This window comes from Daktulosphaira vitifoliae, unplaced genomic scaffold (assembly GCF_025091365.1).
Source record: "Daktulosphaira vitifoliae isolate Bord-2020 unplaced genomic scaffold, ASM2509136v1 Scaffold_2, whole genome shotgun sequence".
Classification (NCBI taxonomy): domain Eukaryota; kingdom Metazoa; phylum Arthropoda; class Insecta; order Hemiptera; family Phylloxeridae; genus Daktulosphaira; species Daktulosphaira vitifoliae.
In genome coordinates this window covers 21,912,631-21,931,143 of record NW_026099573.1, presented here as the reverse complement: position 1 = coordinate 21,931,143, position 18,513 = coordinate 21,912,631, and the positions used below count along the sequence as shown (strand labels likewise).

The following is an 18,513-nucleotide window of genomic DNA, read 5'->3' as shown; positions in this document are numbered from 1 at the left end:
TGTTATAGAAATTAGTGTTAAAATTTAAACATATGTTGCTCAAAATGGCTTCGACATTTTGTTATGTTAAATTTTCTTTTAAATAATTTATTACTGTAATTTAATTACATCATCTCCCTTATTTAGTAAAATTGTTATTTCTTTTTATCTCTCTCTTTTTTTTTAAATAATAGTTCTTTTCATTTTAAACTTTCAATTATAATTTCTTTAAATTTATTCTTTATTTTTCTCTTAAAAACTGACAACTTAATAATTTTAACTTCTAATAATCGAATACCTCCCATCAAATCTAAAATAGTTATATTTTTATTTGTGGTTATGTTACAGTTTGATATTATCTTTTATTGTTTGCCAAAGTTTTATTGTTTATCTTGTTTACTAGTTTGGTATCTAATAAATTTTACTATATAAATTTAATATTAGAAAAAAACATGAGTAAATTTTATTACTCTTAAAAAAAATATATTAAATATGTATTATTTGTTGTTGTTTATAAAATAGGTAATTCTACTCATTGAAATTAATGTGAAAATAGTTTTATTTTGTAAAATGTATGTTTATTTATTGTTGATTTAATTTTATAGTCTTTAAATATTGTCATTGAATATTCTTGATAATTATTCTGACCCACACATTTTTCTCTTATATAATTTAAATTACAAAATTGTAAATATATTTATAGCTTTGTAATATATTTTGTAGAAATATATAATTTAATGATTAATACATAGTATATATATTTTGGATCCAATTAGTTTTGTATTGATTAAAATATTGATATAAACTGATTACTTCTGGGCTACAATGAGAAGTGATCATTTTTAACTAATTACTTTTTCATAATATGGGTAAAAATAATTCTGTTTACTGATGTAACATGAATTTTGTTAAATGAGTATTATTTAATTACAGTTTAATATACTTCCTAATAATTATATATTTTCTTATTATTACTAGTCAAGTACTTTTGCAAATGCATTAGTTGAATACTATTAATCACAAAACTAAATTAAATCTTTAAAGAATGGTAGATTTGTTTTTTTCTTGACATTTAAAAAATGGACATATCTTCTTAGAGTATCCTGGGTCTATATTTTTCATAAATCTAACCCAATCTATACATTTTTTTTAATATAAACTAAAATTATTTGTATAAAGATATTTAAATGGTGAAACTTAATATAACTTTAATTTCTTGCTAATTGATTATAGCCATGTTTTTATCTAAAATTTGTTATTGTCCAATACCGAACAATTACAACATTTTAAGTATTTAAATAGAAAGAGTTTAATTAAAATTAAATAACAAATTTAATTAGCCATATAATAGTTACAAAATTTAATGTTGCTTAGTTATGATTTTAAGGTTATATTACAATTTTAAGTAAAAATAAAGTACATTGAATTTTTACAAAATAAAAATTATTTTTTTATTCATCTACTTCTTGATCCTGGTCCTCATCAAATTCAGCTTCTTCATCAGCTGTAGCTTCTTGATATTGCTGATATTCAGATACCAGATCATTCATATTTGATTCAGCTTCAGTGAATTCCATTTCATCCATACCCTCACCAGTATACCAATGTAAGAAAGCCTTGCGTCTGAACATAGCAGTAAATTGTTCACTAATTCTTTTAAATAGCTCTTGAATAGCTGTTGAATTTCCAATAAAGGTAGCTGACATTTTTAACCCTCTTGGAGGAATATCACAAACTGCTGTTTTTACATTGTTAGGGATCCATTCAACAAAGTAGCTTGAATTTTTATTTTGTATACTTAACATTTGTTCATCCACTTCTTTCATAGACATGCGACCTCTGAATACTGCTGCAACTGTTAAATAACGTCCATGTCTTGGATCACACGCAGCCATCATATTTTTGGCATCAAACATTTGTTGAGTAAGTTCAGGTACACTTAATGCTCTATATTGTTGACTACCACGAGAGGTAAGAGGAGCAAACCCAGGCATAAAGAAATGTAATCTAGGAAATGGTACCATATTAACAGCAAGTTTACGAAGATCAGCATTAAGTTGACCTGGAAATCTTAGACAAGTTGTTACTCCAGACATTGTCAAAGAAACCAAATGATTTAAATCGCCATAGGTTGGTGTAGTAAGTTTTAAAGTACGGAAACATATATCATAAAGTGCTTCATTATCAATACAATATGTTTCATCAGTGTTTTCAACTAATTGATGAACAGATAATGTGGCATTGTAAGGTTCAACAACAGTATCAGAAACCTTAGGTGATGGAACTACAGAATAAGTATTCATTATTCTATCCGGAAATTCTTCACGTATTTTGGAAATCAACAAAGTCCCCATACCAGACCCTGTACCACCACCTAATGAGTGAGTTAATTGAAAACCTTGAAGACAATCACAGTTTTCAGCTTCTTTTCTAAAAATAAATTATATTGATGATTATAAAAAACATTTAATTAATTAATTTTTTTTTTTTTAATAGAAATTTATCTAAAATTTATTTAATTGTTTTTCTTTCAGTTATAAATTAAAATATAAATATTTAGCTATAATATTTAATAAAATATCAATTTTTTCTAGCGATAGATATTGTCTAGTTAATGCCTAATATTTTACATATATATATCTAGATGATATATATTGTATTGGAATAAAAATTTATTGTATCTTCAATGTCATGTAAAAAGTGATCAAGTATTTTATTTTTAAACACTTCAATAAGATTAAAAACAATTAAATGAATTTTAAAAATAATACAATATTATATTTTTCAATAGTTAAATCACATAAAAATCAAAAATAGTTATTTAAATAAAAAATATTAAAAAAATTGTTATTTATAGTTCTTCAACTTTAAAATATTGTTACAAAGAATAAAAAATAAATGAAAAAAAATTATGACTTCTTGTATCTATGGGACAATACTGAAAAATGACCCATCAGAATTTTTTTTTAATATTTGTTTTAGATAAAACAGTTTTAAAAATACTATTTAGAATATACTAAATAACCAATCAATCTTTAAAATAAAATAAAAAACTATTTTTTTAACTTATATAATAAAAATTATCTGAAATTTCACATATAAAATTGTTTACCTGACTACATCTAATACTGAATCTACAAGTTCAGCACCTTCAGTATAATGACCTTTTGCCCAATTATTACCAGCTCCAGATTGTCCAAAAACAAAGTTATCAGGTCTGAAAATTTGTCCAAAAGGTCCAGATCTTACAGAATCCATTGTACCTGGCTCTAAATCAACCAAAACAGCACGAGGAACATACTTACCACCTGTAAAATGTCATCCTATTTAATATCATTGTCACAGACAAAGGAAGTATGAATAATTTTAGATAAAATACTACTACCTGTTGCTTCATTATAATAAACATTAATACGTTCAAGTTGAAGATCAGAGTCACCATGGTATGCTCCAGTTGGGTCAATACCATGTTCATCAGATATAATTTCCCAGAACTAAAATTATAAATAAATACTTATATTAAAATGAATAAATATATATTAGGATATGGGTTCATACCTATAGTTTTTAAATGTTAAATATATTATAATTATTTAATAAAAAATAGAACAAAAAGATTATAGTCAGGCAATATTATTTTAATATATAAAGTGAATGAGAGTTTAATATATTTCATAGAAATCATAACATTTTTAAATATATTTAATAGCCATTATACATTAGTAATTTTATCCTCATCACCAGCAAGAAATATAATAATAAAATTTTAAAATTTTTTATACATGCCATTTAAATAATTATTTAATTATTATTTCAATTTTTTGTTTTATTATATAAATGTTCACTTGATTGGTGAAAAAATACATTGTTGTTTTAGGAAAATTTAAAACAAAATGTGTTATTTTATTTTACGAAAATGTAGTTACTGCCTTTTTAGTTGGCATTAACAATAAACGACGGAAACACCTAACGACTATGCTATTTTAACATTAGATTAGCATTAAAAATATAATTTATCAACAATACATAATAATTAAGATATTAGTTTAATTACTAGAACCTGAAAAAAAAAAGTAATAAATGGATATTTAGTTCAAGACACAAGTTAACAATAAAAGTTATCTAAACTAATATCACCTTTGCTCCAATCTGGTTTCCACACTGTCCGGCTTGTACGTGCACTATTTCCCTCATGGCTACTATTTAATAGTAATTAATTAAGAACAGAAACTTAACTTCTTGATGGACAGAAAAATATTTTATGAAATTAAGTAACAATTTATAAAATAAAAATTAAATAGCATTCGTAAAAATTTGAGCCTTAGAAATTGCAATGGTTCACCGGGAAACAGCTCTTAGAGAAGTAAAAACTGTGTGTTCAAAAGAAAGACAAAATCACTCATTAGCAACGGTTACGACGGTTATGTTATCGAATTTCAGTGTGACCATTTACTTTAAAAATTCGGAAATCATAACTAAATTAAAAATTGTATACCTCATGTAATAAATAGTGGAAGGGGATTAACCAACAATATTCAAAATATTTTTCTTTAAATACTTATCATTTAAGGTTGCAATAATTTTTATTTAAAACAGCCAAAATATGATGCTAATATTACCGTGAAAATACAAATACGAAGTTTTTAATATTCACATTGGTCTAACCAATTGACGCAATTAGATTAAAAATTTTTGTAGGTGCTATTATTGTCTCAAACTCTAATTTTTTATGTAAAAATACAGAATCAACCGAATTTAAAAACCAGAAGATTTTTCAATAAAATACAAATAACATTGATAATTATTTATTTGGTTCCATTTGTTAAATATTTTATCAACACATTTCATTTCAAGTATTTTTTATGTTTATTCCTTATACATAAATACTCTTATATAGGTATCAACTTTATTTTTTTTTCAAATGGTAATATACATAATAACTAGCTTATTTATTAAATGATGATCTAATTAAGAAGTTAGATTTGTTTCTTTTTTTATTAGAAAAACATTTAATTAATTAGAATAATTGTCTTATTGGTTGGATCACTAATAATCGCTATTATTTGAACGGTGTGTGGAACGTTCACTAAAAAATTTAAGCATTCACATTAATGTGTAAAAAAGGACTCAATCATACACAAATAAATGTTTTTGTCTAATGAACACGTTCATTAAAAAAGGAATGCATTCATTTTGACGTACATTAAATGTTTTTTTTCTTTATAAATAGTTTACCTGAAGTCTACAAAATTATTCATTAGTATGATTCATTTTAATTACATTTATATCTCTACAAAAACTTACAGAAGTCATACCCTAATAGCATAATTGAGGTTTGTTATAGGAGAGCACATAAATTTTTGACTATCCTAAATAAAAAAAAATTGTATTTTCATCGTGTAAATATAATTCATCATTCTGTGTACATATAAGTCTAACTCATTACACTCATGCATTCTTTAGAATAAAATATTTAAATTTTTGGTACGAATTACATAAATAGTGTATTTATTATATACACTCCATATTTTTTAAATTATTAGCATATTCATTTCTTTCGTCGGAATAGTAGAGTGTTTTTTATCTAAATTTATTATAAATTAAAGAAAATAATTATAAATATTCGGAGCAATTGCACCACAATTGTAACTGCTCATGAGATAATGAATAATTTGTAATAAGTTGCATTTTAAAACTTAATTAACTTTCTCCTAAAATTAAAAATATCGACTTAATTTTTGAAATAAACCCTTTAATTATCATTGATATTGATATTGTTATTATATTATATATTATAAATTAAATTTTCTTATAATATAATAACAAGTTATACATTTTATAACTTTACTATTCATGAGCAATATAATAATAGTATATATGACTTTTTTTTTTGCTTCTTTTAAGTCTAGTTTAGCAGATTTAGTCTCAATTTTCAATTTTCGTGATAAGCAAATATAACAAAAAAATGTAGAACTAATTTTTTTATTATAAAGCTTATTAATCCATATACGCCTTTTGATTTAAACTATTATATAAATTAGTTACGTATTATGTAAAACCTAATTTTTTTTTTTATTAAATCATATTATAACATACATTTTCTTAAGTTCTAATATGACTTAAGGTATGCTTTAATTATTAATATATAAATGCTTTGGTTATTTTAAAATTATATTAAAGATATGATATTTATTGCGTAACTATGCATAATTTTTAACTATTATTAGTTACAAAATATTTAAATTTTGACATTCCCATGTTGATTGTGTGTACTCTTATTGTAATTAGGGTTGTGATTTTAGTTTATGGATTTTTCAAAAAATGTTATGCTAGAAAAAGACAACTTTCTAGGATATTAATCTTCAAAAAACATAGTAGTATATATGTAATTAGTAAAAGTCTAAATCTTGCATAAGCTTTTATTTAGTTTACAGTTAAATAAATGCTTGACATATTAGTTGGAGTATGGGGATACAACCTAAAGAAACCCAATTACAACGCCTTCCTCTTATTTGTGGTACCAGTTAAGTAATTAAGTTATAATTAGTGCAAGTTTTTTGCGTTCAAACAACGTGAAACCTTTCGCACGCACTTTTATTTTCTGTAATGAATCTTTCATTAAGCGTATAACAGATATGATTAATATATTTGCTTCCCTTGCGATCTTTATAAGAGTAAAATTTTAGGTCTTCGTCAGATTAAGACAAATAATATAAATGTTTTCTTTTTTCTGATTTACAACATTTTTTTTTTAATAAATAATTTTTTATATAGTATTTTAAATCAATTCATATTAAAACTTTCTTCAAGGGCGGATGCTAAAATTTTTTTTTTCGCTAGTAAAGTAAGTAATGTCAAAAAAAAAAAGATTAAGGTCTTTAGTGACATAATTAATTTTGCGTTGGTGCATTATTTACTTTCGTAGATATCCTGAAAATATATTGGTTGTATTAGATGAAAATAGTTCAACCCTTCATCATTGAAGTTTATCACGTGTTAACCTTAACACAGATATATATGTGAATAATTACAGTAAATAATTATTCTTTACATAACCATGTAATTATGACCAAAACATAGAAATATGGGTTAAATTATTCTAAAAATTTGTATAATTTATAGATATATAATACTTGTTATAAATGGTTACACATTGTTATATCATGGTTTAACAAGTGGTTGTGTTATCAGTTTTGAATTTTAGTAACATTGGTTCCGACGTGATTGTTCGTTGTTTTACAGAAATATACTAAATTCAAAATATTTATTCGTTACAGTATATTTACAAGTTAGGTGATACCTATTATTCATTTTTATTTTAAGAAGTATAGCTCAATTCTTACTTCCTCAATTATTTTCACTTTTTGATGTCCATATAAATTTAAAATTATATTAAATTTATTTAAGATTTGATAATTATGTTCGGCTTTGGGTTTATAACAAGGTATTTGGATCGCAAAAAAAAAGCAGTGAATAATAAAGTTCGTAACATAACTTTACGAGCTATGCTAGCTGCATATCAAGGATCTATATTTTGGATGTCAGTGGTTACTGTATTTTGGATATCCCTTTTTTTATATGTTGCTTTTTATACTGCATATATGCCTTCTTTAGTGTATACTCGTCCAGTGCACATGCAGTATAAGTATGTCTATTGATATTTTTTAATATGCTTTGTTAGTTCAACCTTAAATTTGTTGTAAACATATTAACATCTAATCTTTATTTTATTATTTTATTGTAAAAGACCGTGTTACAATGATAAAGGCTTGTGCGATTATCCATCGGCTCATGTTAGATTACCTACAAAGGGCAGTTTAATGATGGTTGGTCAAAAGTATCAAATGTTAATCAAGTTAGATTTACCAGAGTCTCCAGTAAATGAGAGAGTAGGTATGAATAATATGATAGTATATAATGTAATTATTTATTAAAGTTTTATAAAGCAGTTGTTAAAAATGCAGGTATGTTTATGGTGTGTGCTCGCTTAGCTGATAAACATGGACAATTAATTTCTTCATCATGTAGATCAGCTCGATTACGTTATGTTAGTACTATCTTACGCACTGTACGTACCGTTTTAATGGCACCACTCTTTTTATCTGGAATAGCAGAAGAAAAACAGTTCATGGAACTAGAAATGTATACTGAATTTGTAGAAGATCAGGTAAAAAAATTAAGAAAATCAAGAAATATATCATGAATAAATATATGTATTTTTAGTTTTAAATTATTTTTTGTCAATTTTCAATAATTCTGGTTAGCAAATATTTTTAAATCCTACATTAGTTTTAACTATTTAAAGTTTTGAGGACTTAATTAGTCATGTTATGCAATAATAACAAGCTTGTTCTCCATGGTAAAATTTCATATTTTGATTTTTAAACTTTTTGATATTTAGGAGGAAGAAAACATAATTTTTGTACATTTAACAATGGAAATGGGTTTTTTAATATTCAATCAACTCAAGAAAAAATAGAGATTTTTTATTCCAAAAAGGTTTAAATATGTGTCAATATTGTAAGTATAGAATTCTAAAAAAAAAATTTTTAAATGCCAAGATATGCAGTTTTGCCATGGAGAAAATGCTATTAAAATATATATTTTAAAAAAAAAGTCTTGTAAATTAATCAGTTCCTATCTATTCTAATTAAGTTTCTAGGATTTTTTTATAGAGGGAGTATTGATTTGAATTCTTTTTACTCGTCACTCTATATAACTTATCATTAAAGAGATAAAAGTACAAAGATTTTCTAAATAACGAATAAATATCAAAATGTTAATTGGTATATTATCTCTTAACCTTCATAAATATATGCTTTAAAAAATTCATTTTTTACTTCTGTTGGTAGTTTTTTTTGTAATATAAAATATTCTTTAAGCTTCATCCAATCACAGATGTGCATTTTGAAGTTCTTAATCATGATGTTCAAATTTATTCTGCTAGTATGACAGTTCTAGCACGGCTAAGTGGATTGAGGTATTTAATGTTCCATTGGCCAATACTTTCTGCATGTGTGGGAATAGGTACCAATCTGTTATTTGCTATAGCTGTATTTGCATTATCCTGGCGTCATCTTTGTGGTTCAGAAGTTTGTGCAAATGAAAAAAATGATTCAATAACATTTGGTAAATAAAATTTCTATATAGTGAACTATGTATAATTGAATTTAATGATTTTTAAATATATTATTCATTTATATATTTTAGGATTAATGGGTAGACAAGACTCATCTTTAGATGATTCATTAGAAGAAAGTTCTAATAGTAGTGATAATGGATCTATTGAAGATAACTCAATGAAAATAAAAAATTCTGGTTTCACTGTTTCAGATATAATGATAGCTGAACAATAGAGTTATTTTGTAGAAATGTATAAATTTTATAATTTTTTTATGGTAGAATGTTTTAGAGGTGTGCTATTACAGTACTTTTTTTTTTTTTTTGTGAAATATTATTAATATGCTTGAATGAGTTACCCAAATTATTTAATTATGTTATTAATTGAACTAGATCATCAACATACTGTATTATTATGTACTTATTTTATGTTATAAAATCTTTCATTAATTTGTTAAAATAATAATATTGTATATTTTTTCACGGGGGGATTCAAAATAGAAACTATTGTATGAAAAGTTAACTTTTTCAGCTTAATTTTTGAAAATACTGTATCATTTAAACATATGCTAAATGAAACTTAAGTAACATACTAATAATGATCAGTTTTACATCCCTCTATTTTCGTAACTTAACATGCTATAGAAAGTTTGTTTTCCTTCACATGTTAAAGAGTCAAAGTTGGTTATTGGCTAAGTCAATAATGGCCAGCTGTACCAAAGACCAGACACTACCAATGATAAAATCATAAGAAATAACTCGTTGGCATCCAGGAATTGACCCTGTGCGCCGAAATATGTTTCTATCGACTAGGCCAGGCCGACAACAATTTGTTGCATACTATAAATATTAAAGAAAAAAATTTGCAAACCATGTGATATGTTCCAATGGCTGCTGTATTTAAAAAAAAATACTATTTTGTGTTAAAATTTTTAATTTCAACTTTTTATTGCTATAACTTTTTGGAAAAAGTATGGATTAATACAATCTTTATTTATAAGTATATTATACTTGCTCCTTTTATCTGTCATACTTTTAAAAGTCTGACCATTTTCCCTAATGCAAGAGGGTCAAAACTTGAAACATACGTAAAAATATAGAATTTTTTTAACTTTTAATAACGTTCCAGAATTACTCTGAATTTTTAACATATGTTAAAGTAAAGCTTATGTTACATACTATAAGTTAAAAAAAAGAAATTGTAAACACGATATTTCAGTATCACTAGATCTATACTTATCTTAATAATTAAAAAAAGTGAGCGTACCAGGTGTGTTCAGAAAATAACAAATTTTTGTTTTTTGAAAAAAATATTTATTCGTCTAAATTAATATTGTCGCCTTCAAAAAAGTCCCTATTAGATATTATACCTTTGTGTCAACGCTTTTCCAATCCTCAAAACACTTCTCAAAGTCGATCTTTGGGGTAGACTTCTGGAGCAACTTTCATTCGTTGCTGTTTTCGTTCAACAATTTTCCGTTACGCTTTTATACCCAAAACATTCGAAAAAATTTCATGGCATGAGTTAATTGATATTAACATACTTCGTACTAGAATCAAAACTCGCAACTATCACGAAAATGTCAGTTAAACAAACAACAAATAATATATTTTAAAATGTCATCCTAAGAATATATTCAACATTTTTTGTAGGATAAAAAACGTTATAGTTATGATATTTAAAATGAAAATTGTTTTCAAAATGTATTTGAAAACTAAAAATATGTTATATATCAATAAACGTAAAATATTGTTAAACATAATACAACTTATAACGTAAGACCAGGGCTGCATCAAAACTTACATGGTATATGTGAAAATATCATAAAAAAAAGTGAAAATATAATCTATGAACAAACTGATGGAATGGCAATAGGATAAAGACTAGTACCAGTATTTGTTAACATACTCATGGAATGGTTTAAGATAAAACAATGAGTACATGCACTTAAAAACGCAAAATGTAGTTACGATACGTAGACGACATATTTGTTTTATGGCAACACGGCGTTGATCAACTAAAATCTTTCTTGCGATATTTAAACAGCAAACGTGCTTATATACAGTTCACAATTTGAAACCGAGAAAAATTAACAATTGCCGTTCTTGGATGTATATTGGTCAAAAAACAGTACAATGGAAAATTCAGCACGGAAGTGTATCGAAAAAGTACACATACTGCCAGATATTTATATGTCGATTTATACCACTGCACCTCAAAAAAATGACGTTACTATATATAATGAAAACAAGAGCTGTTAGAATAGCTGACGGAGAACACGTGAAAGATGAAAAATCATATCTACGGCAAGTACTACAAAATCATTGATACACAATTAGAAACATAAACAACGCACTTAGGAAAGCGGAAAAAATACAACGTGCAACAATGATGATGAAAACAAAGAAGCGAAAAAAAATGAACACTAATACTGCCGTACATACAAGCAATTATCGACCGCATTTCAAGAATCGCAAATAAATTTAAAATAAGAACAGTCTCCAAACCAAACACAGTTATAGGATCACTACTCCGAAATTCAAAAGACAAACTGTCAGAAATGCAAACACCCGAAGTCTATGAAATACCGTGTTCATGTGATAAATCATACATTGAACAAACAAGAAGAGCTATTACAGCAAGAATAAAAAAACACAAAAAAGATGTAGATTTATAAAGGACAGAAAAATCCGCAGTAGTTGAACACGCCAAAAAGTGTACACGAGTCCAATTTGACAAAGTCAAAATACTGATACAAAGGAGTTCATTTTGGCAAACGGATGTATAAAAAAGCAAAAAAAATTGAAAAATGTCTAGAAAATTACAACAGAGAAGATGGATGGTTTATTAGCAAGACTTGGTTTCCTATCATACAACAGGCAAAAAGAAAATCAACATACAACAAAGAAACTAATTTAATGCGTGAAAAAACTATAATTAACATAACAGAAAAATGCCGGTGTAAAAAAAGGAAGAGTCAAATGCCAAGAATGCCATAAACAACAACAAAAACAAAAACCGGACATAAAAAATAAACTGTCAGTTGTCAACAACACAACAAAAACAACAACAGATAAATAACATTGATGTTATCAGTTATCAACTGATATAAAAACACACCGTAAACAAGTTAAGCTAACATTATAATTGTAACTTGGAGCTTGTAACTATCTCTCTGAAGATGGACTCTGCAACAGGTCCGAAATGTAAGCTCATAACTGAAAACGTGGATACATCCGTAAACATATCAAGTAATGTAGTAACGTTAAAATTCTGTGATAGCTACTTGTGAGTTCTGATTCTACCCACTAATTTATCAAATTTATGGACATCATAATTTACAGTTTTATTTTATTTATTTAAATTCGATTCTGTTATGCATAAAAATTTTCTAATATACGAAGAATTTTTGAAATGTAACCAAATTTGTTTAATAAATCATTGTTATTTTTTTTCACCATGATTCATTGATTCTAGTTTTTCATTCAATCTAATTATAGCAAAATTTAGATCATCATTTTGTTGTTTGAGAGAAATTATTTTAGAGGTTAAGTATATCTTATCCTGTTTTAACTTTTCCATTTCTATTATATCATTTTTTCTTTGCTGTATAAGAAGATTATTTTCATTTTTTAATTGTAAGTTTTCCGTGATAAATATACCATTATTATCTCGCGTTAATATTTAAAAATTGATTAAATTATGAATTAATTTAAATAACAATTTTTTTTCTCTAAAATTACAAAAGTAATCTTTCGTGTTATAACTAATAAGCGGTATTTCAGATTTCAGAAAACTCAGGTAAACTGATCATTATCAGTCATCTTTTGTCTCCCTAATAAAATATAAAGATAAATGAAATAGGAAGGTTAGGAGACTTACTAAAAAGCTAATTTTAAAATATTTTCATAATATTATGATTATTTTTTGTATAGTTATTGTAGAATTAACAATTCTCAAATCATTAATCACAAACAATAAATTTACAAACATTAATGTTAAACTTTTAATCCATAAATCCCTTTTAAAACCCATATGGACTTACGGCCTTCAGTTATGGGGCAATGCTAAAAAATCCAATACCAATAAAATTCAATGCTTTCAGAATATTGTCTTAAGAAGACTAATCAATGCACGTCCTTATATCTCTAATTATACACTTCATAACGATCGCAACTTAAAAACAGTTCATGAAGAAGCCATTTCCTACTATAAAAGATTCCACAGTAAATTACTCTCCCACTCTAATCCCCTAATAAAAAACCTCTCAACCTTGTCCATACCTGGAGACCCACCCAGACGTTTAAAACGTAAGTGGTGCCGTGATCTTCTTTCTACTAATATCAATTAATAATAATATAATTAAGTCATTGGAAATATAAAATAAAAATTCTAAGAAAATAAAAAATTAAAAAAATCATGGGAAGTGTCACTAATGAGTTGTTTTATTCCATCAAAATGTATTCATGTAAATTTTTCTACTCTTATCATATATGCTTATTGTGCTCATCGTACAGATTGTATATTTCTAATACAAAAAAAAAAAAAAAAAGAATTAACAATTATAGGAGTTTGTCCTAAACTCCTATAATTGTTAATTCTTTTTTTTTGTGATGTCCTGTATGTCCTATACAGGACATCTTCGTGACAGTCGACCTTTTGAAAATCAAGAGATAATGCTTGAAAATATTTTGATCAAACCCATTAAACCTGTCGTTCATAGATTTTTAACAAAAGATTTATATTTGCACATTAGCAAGAACTCAAACCGGCTGAACGACAGGGGTTTGTCGAATGGTTCTTGAGTGTGTAAAATAACGACCCGAATTTTGAATCAAAAGTATTTTTAGAGATGAAGCTTATTTCCATTTGAATGATGCTATCAATAAACAAAACTGTAGGATCTAGGGGTTTCACAACCCATAAAAAATACTTCCACAAAGAATGACGGTTTGAAGTGGAGGTGTTATCTAGTCAGTCCGTTTTTTTTTTTATGAGGATGATAATAAAACACTAAATATCAATGGGTTTTGTTTTAGGTAGATTTTAACTGACTATTTTATTTCTGAATTGGAACAACGCGAAATTAATAAGGAGCAAAAGTGGTTATAACATGATGGTGCAACATGCCATACGGGTGCACCTGTGGATTTATTGCTTAACAACTTTAAAAGCCGCATCATCTCATGAATGGCAATTAAAGTTGGACATTAAAATCCTTTGGATTTTTATTATGGGGATATATCTGATACATATCTCTTACTGACATAAGATTATGGTGGCGAGGAAGAATTTTGATTTTTTTTAAAGATGTTACAAAAGATGTAAGATTTAATCTTAAATGATTCTAGAAATTATAATCAGGTAAAGCCGAACAATCGAACAATAAAGATGGTTTGATAAAACAAATCAGTTAAATACTTACATTTCTTCTAAAGTTTCATTTATGTTTTTTAACCTTGTTAAATCTCTTACTAAATCGAAGTGACTTTTGTAGCAGTTGTCTCGATCATATTGGCAATGTAAAAGGTCACCTCTTGTATCATCGAGCTCATTGTTTACCTTTTCTATCTTTTTTGTTAATTCATCTGTCTAAAGTATCATAAAATACATCATTTTTTTAAATTTATTATTATTATTTATTATAATACATTATTACTTTCATTCATAACTAGTTCACGTAAGGCATGTAATGTTTGTCTCAGACCATTTTAAATATTTCATATAATTATTTTAGAAAGTTAACATGTTGATTTTATAAAAATAATATTTTTATAATTTAAACCAGAATATTGAGTTCTCAGGAAGTGTTTCTTTTAGCAACCTTTTGGAGGAATTAGTAGAAGAATCAAAATTCTTCTGTTAATTTTAGTCTTTGTGGAGGATTAAATACTCAAAGACAATATTTGTTATGGGTTGAGTTCAATGTCACTTTTATTTTTAAGTTAAATTATTTTAAGTGAGAAATGTAAATTTTTATGAAATTTGATAAAATTCAAAGTATAAGACCAAATTTATATTTTTATTTATAAAAAAAGCGTCACATTATACAATTGTTATTTTTCTTATAAGAATTCCTAAAAAATGTCAAGTTAAAATGTTAATTAATGATGAAAAATAATTCGTACATATTAAATATTTATATATATATATATGTAAATATATAGTTGTCAAATTATCAATTTCATTTTAGATTACTTTTTCCACTTAATGGTAACATAGTAACGTATAATTTAGTAATGGAATTTTTCATTTTTGTGTTAAATTGAAAATGGATACAAAACTGAAAGACAGACTAGTATGTTTAATTTTTTAATATCGAAGTTATTGAACTACTACATTATCTTATCTTCCAGGTTAAACGCGTTAAATTACATACTGATCTACCAAATATAAATAAATCGGTTTGGAGTGAGGACACTTTAAAAGAAGTAAATAGATTTGTTTCTACTAACCAAACCGTACTATGTTTATACTTTGATGGTCATTTTCTTCGAAGCGATTCGCGAATACCAAATATACGCGCCGAACGGCTGGCGTGGTTTTTCAAACCAGCAAAAAACGAAAATGGCAATGATGTTCGCCTAGACGATGAAAATTTCGATAATTATGTTCAATGGGGTACACTTAAGACGGCTATTGATGAGGCCATGTTTATGCTTCTCAATTCATTGATACATCCCTATTTATTTTATTGGCCAGATTGTATCCTTTTTAATTTTCTTCTTTTTTATGAAGTTTGATTATAAATAAAATTAAAAATAAGTCCTTAATGAAAAATGTAGTTGAGAAGTATAATTTCTATAAACAAAATAAGTATACAATTCATGAGCTCTGTCGTTTCAAATATTCAAAAATTTTACCTGTTGAATTTTTTGCCGAAACAACAATTATTAGTGAAACAACACTAAATATACTTGAAAGTGAGTCATTTATTTTAATTAAAATGTTAAATTTAAAAAATAGATTGTAATTTGGTTAGATAACATAATTTTTTTTTTTAATATTAAACCAAAAATAATGAGATAAATAGAATAAATATGATTTTATTTTAATACTATGTTTTTATTTTGATAAAAATTTAGGTATTCTAAAAGATTATTATTCTGAAATATTGAATCGCTTATGTGATGATGGTCGAAATGCTTCAATGTGTGAATATTATATGGAACATATAATTGATGAGATCAATTTTTGGGAGGAAAGATGTTAGTAAATAAATTTTCATTAACAGTTTACAAAATAACTTTTTTTCTTACGAGTAAAAAAAAATTTTAGTGACTGATTTTAGGTATATAATGGTTATTTTTGATTATAAAAGTGTATATGAAATTTTGGAAATATTAGAACAGGGTAGACCAGTTTCCACTGCAACATTCAAAAAATTATTTAGTGAATTTTCGGTAATAAATAATAATAATTTTATTAATTATATATCTAATTATGGTCTATCAAAAACATGTTATCAAAGTAACTGGCTTAGTTATCAAGGAGTTAAGGACTTATTGAGCTTAAAATTTTAATTACATATTTATTACTTATTATGAGTTAATACTCGACATATAATAAATTTTTATCACACCCCCATTCTTTAAATCATAAGATAATACAAAACTTGCAAATGTATTAAACTTACAGCTTTAATGTTTATAATTCAATCACTAAGCTAAATATATTGTATTATATATATATATACATAATTTATAATTATTCATATTTTTCTTTGGCTTTTTACAGTCCTTTATGGCCCATTGTCGCAACAACATATTGTCACCAATCATTTCTGTTGCTTGCTTTTTCTTTTACGTTCCTTACTCCCAGCACCATCAGATCTTCTTTAATTCTATCTGCCCATCTTTGTCTGGGTCGTTCTCTGGGTCTCTTTGCGTTTGACTTCTATGTAGTTATTTTTCCAAGTAGTCATTTTGATACATGTCCGGCCCAGCCTATTTGCACGATTTTTAAGGTTCCAACAATATTGTATTCGTTATATATTTCTTCTAAGTTTTTATTACTTCGTATTTCATATTTGCCTTCATATATTGTTTCTCTTTGGACCGAATATCTTCCTCATAATTATAACTAATAATATTTTTAAAGTTTTTTGTTAACATTTTAAAGATATAGATCAAACAAAGTAATATTTTACTTTATAATTTCGTGTAAAACATCCGTAAACTAATAATTTTTCTGAATTTATAATTATGCACAAATAAATACTAGATTTTTATTATTTTTAAAAATAATCTATACAGTTGTATATATACAGTTATTAAATGATTCATATATGAATTGTTTTTTTACAAAAAAAAACATAATATCAATATGTACTACAAATAAAGCAGTAACTCACTTTTTCTTATTTTTTAATTGTTTAATTCCGATTCATGCTAAATTTTTTATATTTTGATGAAAGTTATTATAAGAAGAGTAAAATATAAATTCAAATACCTCATAATGTCAATATTTTTTGAGTTACTGCTTTATTTGTTGTACATGGTGATATGTTCTTTTGCAATGGGATGATTTTTTAAAATTATGCTTCTTCTTATCTAGTTATAAGCTAAATCGTTAAAAAAACAAATTTTTTAGACTTATGTCCTTTTATAACTTAACTACCCCCATATGTACAATAAGGTTTATTAGAATTACAATACAAAAGATGATAGGGGTCACCATTATATTCATAAACTCCAAGTATTAACTAAATTTTTTGATTTGTTGACTACAGATTGGATTACAAGAAGCTGAGTCAAATATTAACTATCTTCAAATAGTAAAAAAATTATGTGTAGATCTATATAATATTTCATCACTTGACGAAATCTTAGATGCTTTACCAGAAATATTTGCCAAATTTATATTTATTTTTGAAGAATCACCATTTTATAATAAACCGTAAATTATTTTTTGTTATAAATTAGCTCAATTAAGCGGTATTTAATAATTATTTTTTAATAGTAGATAATTATTTTTACAGGTCTGACCTTAATCGACTCTGCAATTATTTAGGAAATCAACTGATATTTTTGTGTCGAAGAGCTATAGATATTAATTTATTATTTAACGGCGGTGTAGATTCTACCATTGATTCATTGCACAAATGTATTTATTGTTGTAATTATTACATTGATTTGTATACAGAGGTTTGATTTCAAATATTTTGTCTTATTTAACACGTGTCTTATTAGACATTATTTATTTACGATTATAGTCGGTAAAACTTCACAAATTTAACTATAAAGGAAAAATATGGGTTAAGGCTAGATCAATGTATGCATTTTTGGATCGGTTAAAAGACATCGAATATATTTGTCAAGCTTTAATGGTGTTTAAAAGGTAATATTTTATTTCATTTATAGTAAAAAATAAGCGTTGGTGTATTAGATAACTTATGCTTTCGAACAATTATA

General features: G+C 25.6%; 3 protein-coding genes and 1 long non-coding RNA gene across 9 annotated transcripts in view; 3 read left to right on the top strand and 1 right to left on the bottom strand.

Moving 5' to 3' along the window:
• Positions 1-1,324: 1,324 nt before the first annotated feature.
• LOC126899977 (tubulin beta-1 chain-like) lies at positions 1,325-4,382 on the bottom strand. Of its 2 annotated transcripts, none has more exons than XM_050675294.1 (4): positions 4,117-4,382; positions 3,362-3,473; positions 3,092-3,287; positions 1,325-2,409 (listed from the first exon to the last, which is right to left on the bottom strand). In XM_050675294.1, exons 1-4 carry the CDS (start codon positions 4,171-4,173, stop codon positions 1,431-1,433), a joined length of 1,344 nt encoding a protein of 447 aa, XP_050531251.1. In that variant the 5' UTR covers positions 4,174-4,382; the 3' UTR covers positions 1,325-1,430. The 2 variants fall into 2 exon arrangements, with proteins under 2 accessions (XP_050531251.1, XP_050531252.1); XM_050675295.1 differs by having other exon boundaries at positions 3,365-3,473.
• A 2,830-nt stretch (positions 4,383-7,212) lies between these two features.
• Positions 7,213-9,622, top strand: LOC126899988 (seipin). The gene is made up of 6 exons (XM_050675319.1): positions 7,213-7,267; positions 7,387-7,624; positions 7,727-7,872; positions 7,944-8,146; positions 8,862-9,108; positions 9,190-9,622. Exons 2-6 carry the CDS (start codon positions 7,398-7,400, stop codon positions 9,333-9,335), a joined length of 969 nt encoding a protein of 322 aa, XP_050531276.1. The 5' UTR covers positions 7,213-7,267; positions 7,387-7,397; the 3' UTR covers positions 9,336-9,622.
• Positions 9,623-10,747: 1,125 nt separating this feature from the next.
• LOC126900000 (uncharacterized) lies at positions 10,748-14,696 on the top strand. Its single transcript, XR_007702777.1, has 3 exons — positions 10,748-12,351; positions 13,951-14,073; positions 14,140-14,696. It is a non-coding gene; the product is annotated as an uncharacterized LOC126900000 (long non-coding RNA).
• Positions 14,697-15,276: 580 nt separating this feature from the next.
• LOC126899961 (dynein axonemal heavy chain 2) overlaps positions 15,277-18,513 on the top strand; it is a 37,891-nt gene continuing 34,654 nt past the window's right edge. For 3 of the 5 annotated variants that reach the window (XR_007702760.1, XR_007702759.1, XM_050675263.1), the window contains exons 1-8: positions 15,277-15,398; positions 15,457-15,805; positions 15,886-16,023; positions 16,186-16,308; positions 16,379-16,503; positions 17,832-17,998; positions 18,081-18,246; positions 18,315-18,439. Coding sequence is in view for 3 of the 5 variants with exons in the window: in XM_050675263.1 (XP_050531220.1) it covers positions 15,372-15,398; positions 15,457-15,805; positions 15,886-16,023; positions 16,186-16,308; positions 16,379-16,503; positions 17,832-17,998; positions 18,081-18,246; positions 18,315-18,439 (1,220 nt within the window). In the remaining 2 variants the exon portion in view is untranslated. Of the gene's footprint in view, positions 15,399-15,456; positions 15,806-15,885; positions 16,024-16,185; positions 16,309-16,378; positions 16,504-17,831; positions 17,999-18,080; positions 18,247-18,314; positions 18,440-18,513 lie in introns of those variants that run through there. The other 2 variants (XM_050675264.1, XM_050675265.1) reach the window with 2 other exon arrangements.